At 41.5% G+C, this 17960-nt stretch overlaps 1 protein-coding gene across 1 annotated transcript in view; it reads left to right on the forward strand.

The window, feature by feature from the left end:
- LOC123791797 (phosphatidylinositol 3,4,5-trisphosphate 3-phosphatase TPTE2-like) overlaps positions 1–17960 on the forward strand; it is a 119946-nt gene that overhangs the window by 94336 nt on the left and 7650 nt on the right. The window contains exons 11-13 of the mRNA XM_087864913.1: positions 2754–2815; positions 4122–4202; positions 7825–7930. Coding sequence (XP_087721039.1) covers positions 2754–2815; positions 4122–4202; positions 7825–7930 — 249 coding nt within the window. The remainder of the gene's footprint in view (positions 1–2753; positions 2816–4121; positions 4203–7824; positions 7931–17960) is intronic.

The raw sequence follows: 17960 nt of genomic DNA on the forward strand, positions 1-17960 counted from the left end.
AGTTCTTCTTCAGGAGGAACTGCTCTGTAAATAGGTGTAGATTAGTTGTGTCCGTGGAGGAGGTGAGTTTAGGATCTTCCTAGGGCACGGTCTTGGACTGGACTTCCCCTCTTTTACTTACATCTTGGGTGCTCTGAGCCACTTTAAAGGACACACACACGTGCACCCACTCACACACGTATACACGCTACCTCTCTGGAGTCAGGAAAATTACCTCAGTCTCTGCTTACAGACTCAAGAACTTGGACTATAACTTGTGCATCGTGGGGAGGATGACAGACACAGCTGAGAAAGAATAAAGTTTGGGCATTGTTGTAAAAGATCCTGTAAGCTGGCATTAAGATGTCTTTGATGACGTGAAAGTTGCTTAAACCCGTAGAACCTCAGTTTCTCCCTCCTTATGCAGGGTATTTACCTCACAGAGTGGCCGTAAGGATTGTATGAGATCTGTAAAGTATTATCCAAGTGTTAGTTATAATTATGAAAGCCAGAACTATATTTTATTTAGCGATCCAAGATGCTGCTTCTGACTTCAGGAACAAGAGATCTCTTACAGACGTCCATCTAACCAGCTTGGTGAATATTCTGGTGCTCTCTAGCCCCTCTATAAACACACCTGCGGCGTCCACCGGCGTGTTGAAAACTTGCGCTAGTAAGCTTCAGTTTGGTGCACCTGTGTGTTTCTGCTTCCACCAGTGTCCGCTGGTTCTACTTGCTATTATACTTACATCAGATAATCAAATATTATGTAGATCTGTAAAATGTCAGCGTGAAAAGAACGTTACCATTTTATGAGCCCTTAGTTGAATGTTTCAAGAAGATTCAAAGAAGTTGAGTGGCTACAGCCGAAATTGTAGCTAAGTGCAAGGAAGACTAATATAAAACACTGGGAGAAAAGCCCCAGTGGTAAAATCTAAGAACTTCTTCACCTAGATTGCTGTAAAGAATCTGAAACTAGAAAGTTTTGATGGTGCAGTGGTTTATACCATGGGCCTGGCCTTTCTAAGAAAATAACTCCAACTGGGAGACTCATACTTAAAAAGTTAAAACCTTTGTCTAATATCAGAAGTTTAGTGATTAAGTATACATGTATGTTTTCAGTTAAGATAAAATATTGGAGGTAAGAATGACCATTTTTACGCTTCCCTGCTGTACCTGACTTGACTGGGTGATAGAACAAGGACATGGAATCCACAAAAGTGTTTTTCAGATGGGAAAATACCAGTTTTAGAGACCCAGAGATGTCCTCCAGACAGAACTGAAATGGTAACAGTCGATAGCACTGAGAGCTGGGTGGTTAATAGTCAGGATTTCCATTAGCAAGAAGTCTACGTATCATAGCATGAGGTGGTAAAAAGTCTTTTTTGGAAGTACTTGGCTTAGAATATTTTTCAAACTATGGGTGCAAAATAAGTTTAGTTGTTTGCTGAAAAAAAAGGAATAGAATAGAAAACAGAATATATCTGAAGTTAAAATGGTAACCTCGAAATTATGCAAAGTAAGTTCAGCATATACTGGCTACAACAAAAGCTACAGATAGCTGTAGAAATAAAAGATGCACTGTATTTTTTTAATTTTTAATAATATTTTTTATTATGTTAGTCACCATACAGTAGATCCTTAGTTTTTGATGTAAAGTTCCATGATTCATTACTTGCGTATAACACCCAGTGCACCATGCAATATGTGCCCTCCTTACTACCCATCACCAGTCTATCCCATTCCCCCACCTCCCTCCCCTCTGAAGCCCTCAGTTTGTTTCCCAGAGTCCATAGTCTCTCGTGGTTCATTCCCCCTCTGTTTACCCCCTGTTTCTTCTTCCCTTTCTTCTCCTACCAATCTTCCTACTTCTTGTGTTCCATAAATGAGTGAAACCATATGATAATTGTCTTTCTCTGCACTGTATTTTTTAAATCAAATTTTGAATAGCAAGGGCAAAAATATAAATTAGAATAAAACATGAACTTCGAGGATGAAATGACATGAAATCAAGGGTTTGCTCTAAAATGCTATAGGGGGCGCCTGGGTGGCTCAGTTGGTTAAGTGTCCAACTCTTGGTCTCAGTTCGGATCTTGATCTCAGGGTCGTAGTTTCAAGCCCAGCATTGGGCTCCGTGTTGGGTGTGGAGCCTACTCAAAAAAAAGTTTAAAAATGAAATGCTGTAGGAGAAGAGAGGAAGAAAAACAGGGAGGGAGGGAAGATGAGAGAAATAAGTACAGCAATATAATGTACTCTGGAAACAGATATATGGGGTTCATTCTACTGTTCTCTTTACTTTTCATGTATGTTTTGTAACACACTTAAAGACTCAAAAATAGAAGGAAAAATGGGTGTTATAAATGCTATGTCATGTTTTGGGTTCCGGCCATGTTTTATCTTTTATAGGTACTTTTATTTACGTTGGTTAGAAAAACAGGGTGTGTAATTAGTTCTTAATTGGTAAGTACCTCTTTAGCTCTAGAGTCCCGGAGTAGACCTCACTGCCTCTGCCCATTACTGCAGCCCCCAGCAGTAGTGATTCGGGAACAATCTACATGTGCACACGTGCCTCCGTCACCCAGGACAGAATTCCAGGTACAACCTCAGAGCCGTGAAACAGCTTTGACTATGCCTGAATTGAAATCTTTTGAACAAGACTTTCAGAGTGAAAGAAAATCGATCCAAAATGAGCTCTTTGCATGTTTCTGACAGCATTTTTATACCAAGTACTGCCATGAACGATGGTTCATGGACTGACTTCTTTTCTTTTCCAGGAAGAACTGGAACTATGATTTGTGCCTACCTTATTGCCAGTGAAATATTTGTAACTGCAGAGGTATGAAAGATGTTACTACAGATGATCTTTGCTGATTGATTTTGATAGTTCTGAAACCTCACTGGTAGGATGTTAAGATGATTCTTTGAGTCGTGATACTTAATGAAGTTGTAATTAGTGATGCTCTTATTAGCCTGGTTTTGACACGTCCTTGTTTTTTTCCAAAATTTTATTTAAATTCTAGTTATTATACCATATTTCCTTGTTAATTGCACTGGTTAGTAACTGACCTAGGTGCCTCTTACTCGGGCCAGGGCTAGGGTGAGGTCCATGAGACACTCACCTCAGGCACAAAATTTAAGGGAATGCCACAATTTTCAGTAATTAAGAGAAATAACATAGCACAGTATTTTTTAAAATCAAAATTAATGCAAAAAAATCCATGATGTCTACAGTAATACCAACATTTTAAATAAAGATAGGGCCTAATAGGGACAGGATTAAAGTGGGTAAGGTCAATCTGTCCAAGTGCAGAACAACTCGACAGTCCTAATGCTTGTTTCACCTCACTTCATCCCAGCCCCACTCTCAGGCCCCCAGTTAGGGGACTGTCTCCTTCCTCACAAGAATAATATCAAGGCTGGATTGGTAAGTTCTCCAAAGGACCTCCAACATCCTTAGAAGCACTAGGTAGATAAAAGGTACACTTCCCAATGCAGAACAAAGTCTCTCCCGGATGTTATTAACCTCTCATAGTCTGTGGGGTCTGTTGGAGTCTGTGTCCTCTGAACATTTCTGCAGACACAGGGTGGGCTATTTCCAGTTCTTAAAGCGGGGTTCTCAGTCTCATTTCTGCCATGATCGTGCTGAGAAGCTCCCACTGGACAGACGTGCCCAGGAGCTCTGCTCCCCACTTGGCCTGCAGTCCGAGAAGAGAAGCTTCTGGCTGTCTACAGAGCCCCACCCTCTGACGCCACCGTCTGCTCTGTTCCTAATTTGAGACACACAGGTTAGGAAAATGGATGGTCTCCGATAGTAGTTTTTCAAACTGGGTCCAATCTATCAGTGAGTCATAAAGTCAACTTACTGGGTTGCGACGAGCATTTTTTAATATAAAATGGACTCGATTAGAATAGAAAATATCGAAAGGTAAGTATTGTTTTGTGCAACTTTGGTTTCAGTTGTGTGTGAGTATGTGTGTTTGGGTAAAAAGCCTTGATACGACTGTTGTTGTTGACTTTAATTTGAGCAGCCTCTGCCCAAAGACTGCTGACTTAAGGAAATAATGGGCCCTTAGAAATGTTAAGAATGCCTGACACAGGAGAAGAGCAGATGAACCATGATTGCATTGCCCCCTTTTCTGTAGGAGAGCCTTTATTATTTTGGAGAACGGCGGACAGATAAAAGCACCAGCACTAAATTTCAGGGAGTTGAAACTCCTTCTCAGGTAAGCTGTCTTTCTTAAAATAGCGTTCTTCGGAGAGTTCGGCACCTATTCTCTGGTTTCATTTTGGACTCTCTCCCTCTGGTGGTCAGGCAGCTCCTCTCAGTGCCCGTGACAGGCCCTGATCCCTCCCAGGGCACGAGAGCTTAGAGTTCAAGAATTGGTTCCCTTCCCAAAGTAGGAAGGTCTCATTTCTAAGATTCCAGACTCAAAGATTATGGAAAGTCACTAGCCTTTGATTTCCCTCTGAGAGGAACAGAGTCTTTCACAAACCCCTACTAGGGCAACTGACCTCTTGCAGAACATCACTTGTGTGTGTGTGTGTGTGTGTGTGTGTGTGTGTGTGTGAGAGAGAGAGAGAGAGAGAGAGAGAGAGATGGAGAGACAGGAGGGAGCTGCTGTATTTTGAAAGAAAAAGGGGAAATTAACATCTTTCAAAAACCTATTCTATTCCAGACGCTATCGTACTTTGACACTTATTATCTCATTTAATGGTCAGAAAATCCATGTGAAACATATGCAGTTGCCCTATTTTATCCTTTTTAAAAAAGTTTTATGATGAATAATTTCAAACATAAAAAGTTGAGACAATCCTATAAGTCCCCTTATAGTCCTCACGCCACTTCAGCCATCATTTTATCATGTTTCATTCATTCCCTCCCACTTCCCTCACACATACACCCCTTCTCCATGGAACCTGAACTACTGTGGAGGAAATCCCAGCTGTCAGATCATTTTATCTCACAAGTATTTTAGTGTGACATCTCACATAGACTCTCGGGGGGGAGAAAGGATCGCATCTAAAAATATTATATCTTAAGGGGCAACTGGGTGGCTCAGTTGGTTAAGCGTCCAACTCTTGATTTCAGCTCAGTATCATAATCTCAGAGTCATGAGATCAAGCCCTACAGTGGGCTCTGCATTCAATGAGGAGTCTGCTTGAGATTCTCTCTCTCTCTCTCCTCCTGCCCCTCCCTGCTAAAACAAATAAATCTTTAAAAAATAAAAATAAATAAAAATATTATACCTTAATGATACCTTAATAATATCCAATTTCCATAATTACCTTAAATGTTTCTAAAATTTAGTTTGTTTCAATCAGGATCCAAACAAGGGCCACATATTTCATTGGGTTGCTAGATCGCTTCAGTCTCTTTTAGTTGATAGGTTTCCCACTTCTCTCTTTTATTCCTTATAATCTGTTTATTGCAGAAACCGGAGTATTTTTCTTATAGAGTTTACAACATTCTAGACTTTGATGTAAAGCCATGCTAGGGGTATTATATTCATTATCTCATTTAATATTCTCGAAAACTCTGAGTGGGCACCATTATGGTTCCCATTTTACAGATTGGGAAACTGAGCTTCAGGGAAACTACCTTGTGGAACGAAGAACTCGAATCCAGCTCTGTCAGACTCTGAAGCCCATCATTTCCATTCTGTGCACGGCTTCTCTTCATCGCCTTTTCCATATCGCTCCTCAAGCTGAAGTGAGAGCTGGTTAGGAACCCTTAAGTAGACGTGGATGTGGCTGTGAATGGAAGTTTGGAGTTAAGTACTGGGAGCCAGATAGATAGCCTTGGCCTTTGTTAGCAGCACATCGTAATCGCTGATTCAAGACGTTTCGTTTGGGGCAAAAGAACGAAGCCTTATCCACTGATACTCTTCTGCCACCCCCAAGCAAAAAAGGAGGAAAAAAAAGTCAAAGGCCATAGGCTAAAAGTCATAAACGAACTTACTGAAGCCTAGCTGGACTCAGGGAGATCATTCCCACGCTCAAGACCCGTGCTGGTTTCTGACGGCCGGTGGCCCTCAAGGTCTTCTACGATGTGATTTTTCCAACCATTTCTTGCACTGTGGGCCTCACACGTCCCACACACCACCACCTTTGGACCATTCATGGTTTCCCACCCTCTCCACACTTTATATCCACGTTCTGCTGCTCGGGGAGGCCCCTTTCCAGGAGCCACTTTCCCTTCGAGCATAGTCTCTCGCTTTTTCAGTTCTTCCAGCCCTTTGTGTTTTTGCGGGGGGGGGGGGGCGGTGGCTAAGTTACTTCTTATGATTCTCTGGCTGTTTGAAGGAGTGACTTCTCTACCCCTCTTGAAACCAAGGCCCATGTCTTACTCATCTTAGCACCATTTGCCTCCCAAAGTGTCTCACACAGCATTCCCTTTGTGGGTAGGGACACATGTTCGTTGTACTAACTCCTGTTCCAAAACCTTGTTGTTTGAGGCTGTAGGAGAAGGAAGAGTGGGGGCAGAAGCAGCTTGAGGGCCCTGGTGGGTAACAAGCCTTTGGTGGAAAGTAAAGAATCTGGTACCAAGAGCCGAGGGGCTGTTAGCTGGAACTCCTTCACAGACTCTCCCTGTACACCCGCCCTCCCCCCCGCAACTTCTGCACCCTGCAGTTTCTCTAACTTCAGCCCAGAACTGGCACGCCATAGGCTACAGTGGACTCTCTTCCAATTCACTGGGCTAACAACACAAGGGTGGTAGATCACAGATACCATCATATTTTGACTGTGCTTTGCGGCCCGTTCTGTGGACTATATTTCATCCATCCCCAAGTTAAGAATTTGCATGAGCCTTTCTTTTGCCTGGCCCTTTCCAATGGTAAGTATGGCAGTTAATTTTATTAACACTTCCCACTGGGTGGGGAAAAAAAATCTTTGAACTTTGAAGTCCAGTTGATTCAGCACCAGAACTCTTGTACTTTTTTTTTTTAAAGATTTATTATTTGAGAGAGAGAGAGTGTGCGCACAGGCAGGGGGAGGGGGGAGGGGCAGAGGGAGAAGGAGAGAGAGTCTTAAGCAGACTCCCTGTCCTAAGCACCCTTCGATCTCATGACCCTGAGATCACAACCTAAGCCAAGACCAAGAGTCAGATGCTTAACCAACTACGTCACCCAGGCGCCCCCAGAACACTTCCACTTCCTGAAGAGTCAAGGGGAGGGGCGCCTGGCTGGCTCAGTTGGTAGAACGTGAGACTCTCGATCTCAGGGTTATAAGTTCAAGCCCCATGTGGGTGTAGAGATTACCTAAAATTAAAAAAAATATCTTAAGTCAAGGAGAGCCCTTGTGAGCAGTTTGCCACAAGAGAAGGACTAGGCTAAGAGAATCCAGGGCTTCCTCGCGAAAGTAGAATTAGAGCTGGCTGCAGGGATAAGAGCATATGTATCTACCTCGTGGTGTGTGGAGGTCTCCTTGAGCCCTTTCATGACTCGGAAGCTACTCTCTGTGGAACCACAAATCTCCCTTTAACCCAGTCACAGCTAAGGCTCCCCCCAGACTGAGCTTTTCCACAGTCGCACTAACTACATCTTGGTGTAATGTTGTAGCTTTTCCTGCTGGTTCTGGTAGGTGCCCTCTCAATCACAAGTAGCCTGTAAACAACACCGGTTCCCTTCTTGTTCCTTTCCCACAGCCCTGAGTTCAGTATCTTTCTTCTAAGGGAGATAGTCAGTCACGAGGCAGCAAAAATAAACATGCTGGGTTATATAATGGTGCTCGAGAAATGTTTCTTTAATTAATGATTCTCCTTAAATTCTATGTAAAAAAAAAATCAGGAATGCTGAGTGTAGACTTTTCATCTCCACTTAAATTGAGGCTTCTGTTGTTTTGCAGAATAGATATGTTGGATATTTTGCAGATGTGAAAAATATCTACAACATGAGTCTCCCTCCAAGGAAAACGCTTAAGATAAAAAAAATCGTCATTTATTCCATTCATGGTAAGTGCTTTATGTGTAATTGGAGAATTGGGCAGGAGGGCAATGTTCCGACTCTTCCGGCGTGGGACGGTTGCTCCTAACTGTCTGTACCGACAATCCCAACTCATGGCTGTCCTTTTGTGCATCCTCACATATGAGCCCCTCTCCCCAGAAGAGCCCAACCACCCTTAGATGTCCTCTCTCACCATTCTGGGGGGCTCCATCCCCTTCTCTTTTCTCCTATTCTCACTGCTGCCTTGGCCTCAGCCCAGGGTGGGGTTTTCAGAATAGGATCTCTGATGGAGAAGAGAGGAAGGGCTCATGAGCCCTGGAGACCACCTCTTCCTCAAGTCCACCTCTAGTTTGGGGTTCATCTTGGCACCCCTGTATCATTTTCTCAAGTGCTCCTTTCAGAAATCCCTTTTTTCCCTCTCATCACTCTGGTCTCTCCCTCTCCCCTCCCTCCTCCACCTTTAATCCCCTTACCCCTAGCCTCTCAAGATGTCTTAATATGTCTTAAATACACAAAGATGTCTTAAATACCCGAACAGCAAATGAATTTTGTTGCCAGAAATTCTTTATCAATAACCACCAAGTGCTGCTCTGGGCTAGCCCCTATGCTAGTGTTTCTCTGCCCCTAAGAAGGAGAGGAATGAGATAGATAGATAGATGATAGATAGATAGATAGATAGATAGATAGATAGATAGATAGATAATAGATGGGTAGATAGATGGATAGATGGATAGATAGATAGATAATAGATAGATGGATAGATAGGGGGGTGGGTGGATGGATGGATAGATAGATAATAGATGGGTAGATAGATGGATGGATGGATAGATAGATAGATAATAGATAGATGGGTAGATGGATGGATGGATAGATAATAGATAGATGGGTAGATGGATGGATGGATAGATAGATAGATAATAGATAGATGGATAGATAGGTGGATGGGTGGGTGGATGGATGGATAGATAGATAATAGATAGATGGGTAGATAGATGGATGGATGGATAGATAGATAGATAATAGATGGTAGATGGATGGATAGATAGATAATAGATGGGTAGATGGATAGATGGATGGATGGATAGATAGATAGATAATAGATGGGTAGATAGATGGATGGATGGATAGATAGATAATAGATAGATGGATAGATAGGTGGATGGGTGGGTGGATGGATGGATAGATAGATGGTAGATAGATGGGTAGATAGATGGATGGATGGATGGATAGATGGGTAGATAGATAGATAGATAGATAGATAGATAGATAGATAAAGAGCTGACCACAGTGTTGGGCACACAGACACTGGGCCCTGCCCAGCTGAGGGGGGAAGAGAAGCTTCCTAGGGAGCACCACCCAGTCATCCCTACCAGAATCTACATAAACACAGAAAAGGGGTTGGGAGAAACCTGGACTCTCTAGGGGGCGTCTTTCAGCCTTCTAGCTCTTATTAGTTATTACCAGGAGTAAGAGTCCATATAAACTTCGAAAGAGCTGACTGTTCACCCGCTTCAAGAAGGTCAGGAGAGAGACCGGGATCCACCATCACCTGGGGAGGCAGGAAAATCAGTCAGATCATCCATCTCTGGGACTTGAGGAAGGAAGAGGAAGGGGAGGGGAAGAGGAGGAGGGAGGGAACTGTCCTCAAGTCTCTAATTCTCCATCACCCACCTTGCTTCCTGCACAGCTCACAGGGGCAGCTGCAGAACAGGGCCACCTCAATGGGGATGGGGTGGGGCCCCACTCTCACTGCCAGAGGCGCAGCAGGGAGCGATGCTCTGACTCCCCGAAGTCAGACTGTGGACCATGAGGAGGTGCCGGGTCTCTCATGGGTGGTATGGTGCCAGGGCGTTGGTATCCATCCAGACAGCCTAGTATTTTTAGCTTTCTGGGGAGTCACACAAAATAAGATCTAGATATATTTTTTTTAACATTCGATCCAATTAGTCAGAAATAAAAGAATCCAAAACTGCATAGTCAAAAATTACAGTTAAAGTATGAAATGCTTTTTTCAAATTATTTCTATATCCTTTCTTCCCCCCCCCACACACACACAGAGGTGGTGGTGAGGAATTTTAACGGATTACCACAAACAGATCGCATAGGTTTCTGGCTTGTGAAAAACGAATGTCAACCCAGTAGCATTGTTTCTGTGGGAAATTTTGGTCTAGGTTTCCAAACAAGTATTGTGCAGGCAGACTGGCAGAAGGCTGCCTGTGGATATAAATGAGCAACTGTTTGTGAAAAGGCTTTGCACACTGCAAAGTCCTCTAGGCAGTCCATTATGACGGTTTCACGGGCTGTGTGTGAATTAGGAGGGACAGGGTTGTCATGGGTCCTAATGGCTGACCTCACTCAGAATTCTGGCTGCTATCACGCCTCCCCAGGGCAGAGCCAGGCTTGTCCAACAGGTGTCAGAAGGTAGGGGACAGCAATGTTTTGCCCTGTTCCTTTTCCACATTCATTGGGGTCCTGCAAAAAGAGTAGACCCCTTTATTCTATAACAGGAAAAACAACACAGCCAGCCATTGGAGCAGTTTTTCCTACCGAGAAATATAAACTCAACCATAAAACCAACTCAGGGGCATGAGAGCCAGTATTGTATCTGAGTGTATACTCTGCTGAATTTCCTCTTTGTTAACAATGGGACCAACCCCTGTGAGTACTAAACTGTTCCAGACAGGCAAATGGGCATTTAGTTCAACGGAGTTTTAATATATTTTTCTAACATGAGTAGTGAGAATGGGAATTGTTTCTCTAAATTCTAAGCTTAAAAATGTTTTTAATAAGTTCTAGAATTTCGTATGTTTCTCAGGCTGTTGTTATATCCTAAGACTGTGACTTCTCTGTTAATATTTTAAATTTTATATAAACTCTGGAGAAATATTGTTTAGTTACAACGGTAAGGTGCTGATGTGGAGAACAGGAGCTAACCCAAATGTATGAATACTGCAAGGGAAAACTGGGAGAGACTTCCATGGGTTTGGTTTGCTAGTCTCGGGCTAACCTAAAATAGATGATAAAAGGCCAGTTTGAGATTCCTCCTGAAGACTTCCAGACAGTGTTGTAATCTTACCATGTGGGTCCAGGCTTGCAGAGCCAACTGAAGAAGGGCTGCATGGTAAGTTACCATTCTTTCTGCACCCATGTAAATAATCAGGCCAAAGCTAATGACACCAGCCTTTTTCTTATTTTTTTTAAATTTTACTTATTATCCTCTTATCCCCTCATTAGCTTGTCCATCAAGCTGTACCCTCTAGGCTAAGAAGTCCTGTTAGCCTTTGGGGTTGGAGACTCTTGGTGCCCCATCAAGATCCCCTTAGATCCCTTCCACCAGCTCTGTGCTCCCACCCCCCAGCCTCTACCCCTCTTTGCTATAATCTTTGGAGAATTACTACTGGAGCCAACTCACTTATATGGAACCAAAAATCCCTGAGAGTAACACCACCCTGTTGAGCAGCCCATAGGCAATGAGTAGCAGCCATACAAAAACTCAACTCCATTGCTTCAAAGTATGGCAAACTCCGCAGTATAACTTACACTAAAGAATCCACCATGGACCAAGCTGAATCTACTAAACCCACCCTTCCTTGGCTCTTATGAATGGACTCCTCCTAGGAGCACTTCCTTTATAAATCACTAGCACCCGAAGGATTGGCTCAGGGTCCACTTTTGGGAGAATTCAACCAGTGACCACTCATTTGCTTATATTGAGGTGTATTTATACCTCTGTATTTATAACACTGTATTTACTTAGTCTATGTCAGGTGATGTACTGTATATTGCAAATGGCATGAGGACAGAGACCATTATTCATTCATCTTTGAATCTCCCAGATCATGACACATAGTTGGAGCTCAGTAAATCTCTGTTGACTTGAACTAGAATGTCTCTGGCACATCTCCCCACACCCTGTCCATCCCTCATCATCCACTTCTCTGACTTTATTCCCCACCTCTCTGTCCATAAATCAGCTCCAGCAACAATGGCTTTCTTCTTCATTTTTTGTTGTTGTTGTTGTCACTCTTTTATGGTAACGATTCTTGGACTTCTACATGTTGTCTTCCCCTTATTTTTATAAACTTTTTCTTTATTGACGTATACTTGACACAAAATGCTACATTCACTTTAGATATATAACCTAGTGATTGGACAAGTCTATACGTTATGTTACACTCACAAGTGTAGCTCCCATCCATCACCATACAATATTACAGTTTCACTCACTGTATTTCCCATGCTGTACCTTTTATCCCCATGACTTATCCATTTCATTTCTTCACCTATTTTGTGCATCTCCCCAGCTGCCTTCCCTCTGGCAACCATCAGTTTGTTCTCTGTATTTACAGGTCTGGTTCTACTTTTTGTTTGTTCATTTGTTTTATTTTTTAGATTCCACATATAAGCAAAACCATATGGTATTTGTCCTTTTTAGTCTGGCTTATTTCACTTAGCATAATACCTCTGTAGGTCCATCCATGTTGTCACAAATGGCAAAATCTCATTCTTCTTATGGGTACTATTCCATTGTGTGTGTATGTATTTAGATACCACCTCTTTATTCATCTCTCAGTGCACACTCGAGTAGCTTCCATGTCTTGGCTATTGTAAATAATGCAGTAATAAATGTAGAGGAGCAGATGTCTTTTCAAATTACTGTTTTTGTCCTCTTTGGGTAAATAGCCAGTAGTGCAATTACTGGATCATATGGTATTTCTATTTTTCATTTCTTAAGGAACCTCAATACTGTTTTCCACAGTGGCTGCAGCAATTTACATTCCAACCAATAATGCACAAGGGTTCCTCATTCTCCACATCCTTGCCAGCACTTGTTATTTCTTGTCTTTTTGATTTTCGCCATCCTGGCAGGTATCAAGTGATATATTACTGTGGTTTTGATTTGCATTCCTCTCATGATGAAAGATGCTGAGCATCTTTTCACGTGTCAGCCATCTGTATGTCCTCTTTGGAGAATATTCAGGTCCTATGCCCACCTTTAAATTGGATTGTTTTTTGGTGTTAAGTTTTATAAGTTTTTTATATATTTTGGATATTAACTCCTTATCAGATATATCATTTGAAAATATCTTCTATTCAGGAGGTTGCCTTTTCAACTTTTTGGTGGTTTCCTTCACTGTGCAAAAGCTTAATGTGGAGTAGTCCCAATGGCTTATTGTTCCTTTCATTTCCCATACCGGAGGAGACATAACTAGAAAAATGTTGCTAAGGCTGATGTTTTAGAACATATAGTCTTCCAAAATGGAATCAGGAAGAAATAGAAAATTTGAACAGACCAATTAGTAGCAATGGAATTGAGTCAGTAATCAAAAAACTCCCAACAAACCGAAGTCCAGGGCCAGACGGCGTCACAGGTGAATCTACCAAACAGTTAAAGAAGAGTTAGTACCTGTTCTCAAACTGTTCCAAAAAATAGAAGAGGAGGGAAAGCTTTCAAAATCTTTAAGATGCCAGCATTTTCTTGATACCAAAATGAGATAAGATACTAACAAAATATGGGGCGCCTGGGGGGCTCAGTCGGTTACGTGTCTGCCTTTGGCTCAGGTCATGATCCTGGGGTCCTGGGATCAAGCCCTGCGTCGGGTTCCCTGCTCAGCAGGGAGCTTGCCTCTCCCTCTCCCTTTGCCCCTCCCCTCACTCTCATGCACACGCTAATAGATAAATAAAATCTTAAAAAAAAAAAAAAAAGAGAGACACTACCAAAAAAGAAATCTACAGGCCAATATCTCTGATGAACATAGACGTAAAAATCCTCAAAAAATATTAGCAAATTGAATCCAACAATATGTTTTAAAAAAATTCACCATGATCCAATAGAATTTATGCCAAGAATGGCAAGTGTGGCTCAGTATCTTCAATCAACATGATAGATCACAAGAAAGGATAAAAACCATATGACCATTTCAATAGATGCAGAAAAAGCCTTTGACAAAGTACAACATCCATTCATGATAAAAATTCTCAAAAAGGAAGGCTAGGGGGAACATACCTCAACATAATAAATGCCATACATAAAAAACTCACGGCTAACATCATCCTCAATGGTGAAAAACTGAGAGGTTTTTCTCTAAGATCAGGAACAAGACAAGGATGTCCACTCTCACTACTTTTATTTTTAAAGATTTTATTTATTTATTCGACAGAGATAGAGACAGCCAGCGAGAGAAGGAACACAAGCAGGGGGAGTGGGAGAGGAAGAAGCAGGCTCATAGCAGAGGAGCCTGATGTGGGGCTCGATCCCATAACGCTGGGATCATGCCCTGAGCTGAAGGCAGACGCTTAACCGCTGTGCCACCCAGGCACCACCACTCTCACTACTTTTATTCAACATAGTACTGGAAGTCCTGGCCACAGCAGTCAGACAAGAAGAAGAAATAAAAGGCATTCAAATTGGTAAGGAAAAAGTAAAACTGTCATTATTGGCAGATGCCATGATTCAATATATAGAAAACCCTTCACTGGGGCGCCTGGGTGGTCCAGTTAGTTAAGCGTCCAACTCTTGGTTTTGGCTCAGGTCATGATCTCAGGGTTGTGGGATCGAGCACCGAGTTGGGCTCTGCACTCAGTGTGAGTCTGCTTGGGATTCTCTCCCTTACCCTTACCCTCTCCCTCCCCGCCCTGCCCCCCTGCTCATGCTCTCTCTCTAAAATAAATCTTTTTTAAAAAATCCCTCACCAAAAACATCCAGAACTGACAATTCAGTAAAGTCACAGGACACAAAATTAACATACAGAAATCTGTTGTCTTTCTATACACTAATAATGAAGTAGCAGAAAGTTAAGAAAACAATGCCATTGTTAAAATTTTAAATTGTTAAAATGTCCATACTACCCAAAGCAGTCCACAGATTTAATGCAATCCCTATCAAAATACCAACAATATTTTTCAGAGAAATACAACAAATAATCCTAAAATTTGTGTGGAACCACGGAAGACCCTAGATAGCCAAAGCACTCTTGACAAAGAACAAAGCTGGAGGTATCACAATCCCAGATTTCAAGATACACTACAAAGTTGTAGTAACAACAAAAATAGACACATCAATGTACTGTCACACAAAAAAAGACACATCAATGGAACAGAACAATGAGCCCCCAAATAAACCCATGTTTTTACAGCCAATTAAACTATGACAAAGGAGGCACGAATATACAATGGGAAGAATACAGTCTCTTTAACAAATGGTGTTGGGAAAACTGGGCAGCTACATGCAAAGGAGTGAAACTGGACCACTTTCTTACACCATATACACAAACTCAGAGTAGATTAAAGACCTAAAGGTGAGATCTAAAACCATAAAATTGATAGAAGAGACCATACACTGTGATTTCTTTAACACAGCCACAGCAGCATTTTCCCACATACATCTCCTAAGGTGAGGGAAACAAAAGCAAAATTAAACTGTTGGGACTAAACCAAAATAAAAAGCTTTTGCACAATGAAGAAAATCAACCAAACAGAGAACCTACTGAATGGGAGAGGATATTTGTAAATGATATATCTGATAAAGAGTTAATCCAAGATATATAAAGAACATACATAACATGACACCAAAAAACAAACTATCAGATTAAAAAATGGGCAGAAGACCTGAATAGACATTTTTCCAAAAAGAACATATACACGGGCAACAGACACATGAGAAGATTATCAACATCACTAATCATCAATGAAATATGGCTCAAAACCACAATGACCTATCACTTTATACCATCAGAATAGCTAGAATAAAGAACACAAGCAAGTGTTAAGGAATTGGAGAAAAAGAAACCCTTGTACATTGTTGATGGAAATGCAAACTGGTGCAGGCACTGTGGACAATAGGTTAGAGTTTCCTCACAGAATTAAAAATAGAATTACCATATGATCCAGTAATTCCACTACTGGGTATTTACCCAAAGAATATGAAAACACTAATTTGAAAAGATATATATACCCCTATGTTTACTGCAGCATTATTTACAATAGCCAATATATGGAAGCAACTCAAGTGTCCATCAATAGATAAATGGATAAAGAAGAGTTGGCATATATATGTACATGTATGTATAATGGAATATTATTCAGCCATAAAAAAGAATGAAATCTTTCCATTTGAACGACATGAATGGACCTAGAGGGTATATCGTTAAGTCAATCAGAGAAATACAAATACCATATGATATTCATATAGTAATTTAAGAAACAGAACAAAGAAAAAGACAAAAAACTACAGTCCTAAATACAGAGAACAGACTGGTGGTTGCCAGAGGGGAAGTGGGGTGGGGGATTGGTGAAACAGATAAGAGGATTAATAGTACACTGACCTTGATGAGCACTGAGTAGTGTATAGAATTGTTGAATCATATTGTACACCTGAAACTAATATAGCACTTAGGTTAATTATACTCAGTGTGCACAGTTGACTGCTGGTCCTAAAAACCTATTAAGCCCCACTAGTTTTCAAAGCCAAACGTTATGGGGACTTGTCTTCTCAGTGCGGGTCTCCTGTGCCTGCTGTGGGGTCTGAGCCTCTTGCTTCTTCATGCTCGGGGTTCCCTCTTGCTTATGGTTAGTCTTACCGAGGGTTTGGTCCTCAACTGTGTCTCCATCTCACCTACCCTTTTCGATGTGGCCTCCACTGTGCTGTGGAAAGTCTGTTCTGCCAGTCTTTGGGTCCTTGTCAGAGTTAGCTGCACTGATGTGGCTGTTATCTTGGTGTGTCTGTGGGACAAGGTGAGCTCAAGATTCTCCTACTCGGCCATCTTCCCAGCCACAAAAAACAGCCAGCATATAATCTTTATCCTCCTTTTGCTAATGTGGTGTACCATGTTGACTGATTTGAAAATATTGAACCATCCTTGCATCACCAAAATAAATTACTGCTGATCGTGGAAAATGATCCTTTTAATGTATTGCTGAACGTAGTTTGCTAATATCTTGTTGAGAATTTTTATATCTATGTTCACTGGGAATACTGGCTTGTAGTTTTATATTTTTTTGTAGTGACTTTTGTCTGGTTTTGGTATGGGTAATGCTGGCCTTATAGAATATATTTAGAAGTTTTCCTTCCCCTTCTATTTTTTGGGATAGTTTGAGGGCATAGGTATCAACTCTTCCCTGCATGTTTGGTAGAATTCACCTGTGATTCCATCTGGCCCTGAGCTTTACTTTGTTGGTTAAGTTGTTTGATGATTGATTCAGTTTCATTTCTAGTCATTGGTCTGTTCAGATTTCCTGTTTCTTCCTGACTCAGTGTTAGAAACATAAGCCTTCTTTTGGAATAAGAATAATCTTCCTTTGAGATTGTTATGATCAAAGCAGAATGGGAATGGGGAGACGGTCAGAAGAAAGGGGGAAAGGAAAGGCTTTGAAATGAGTATTTTGTCGAGTGCACTCTCCTGGGATTATCTCAACCTCTCATGATCTTTAAGCTCTTTATAACTCTAAGTTGTAGAAAATGAATAATACTGTAAATAATTTTTGTACATAAAAATACAAATTAGTTGTGTGTAGTGGAATGCAACTGATTATTGAGCCATTTTGTATCTGTAAACTCACGTCATCAGCTTTACCCCCCTATAGATGCGCAGTACTTTTTTTAATTGAAGTACAACTAACATACATTAGCTTATATTAGCTTCAGGTGTACAATATAATGATTTGATAATTTTATACATTACTCAGTGTTCATCAAGATTACTCTCATGGGGCACCTAGGGGGCTCGGTCTATTAAGCATCTGCCTTCGGCTCAGGTCATGATCCCATAGTCCTGGGATCAAGCCCCGAGGCAGGCTCCCTGCTGGGTGGGGAGCCTTCTTCCTCTGCACCTCCCCCAGCTCGTGCTCACTCGTGCTCTCTCTCTCTCTCTCAAATAAGTATCTTTAAAAAAAAATAAGTTTACTCATTATCCCCCTTTATTTCACCCATCCCTCCACCCACCTCCCTTCTGGCAACCACCTGTTTGTTCTCTGTATTTTATTTTATTTTATTTTAAAGATTTTATTTATTTATTCGACAGAGATAGAGACAGCCAGCGA

Source organism: Ursus americanus, chromosome 10 (genome assembly GCF_024610735.1).
Source record: "Ursus americanus isolate L20-20 chromosome 10, mUrsAme1.1.p, whole genome shotgun sequence".
NCBI classification, from domain to species: Eukaryota; Metazoa; Chordata; class Mammalia; order Carnivora; family Ursidae; genus Ursus; species Ursus americanus.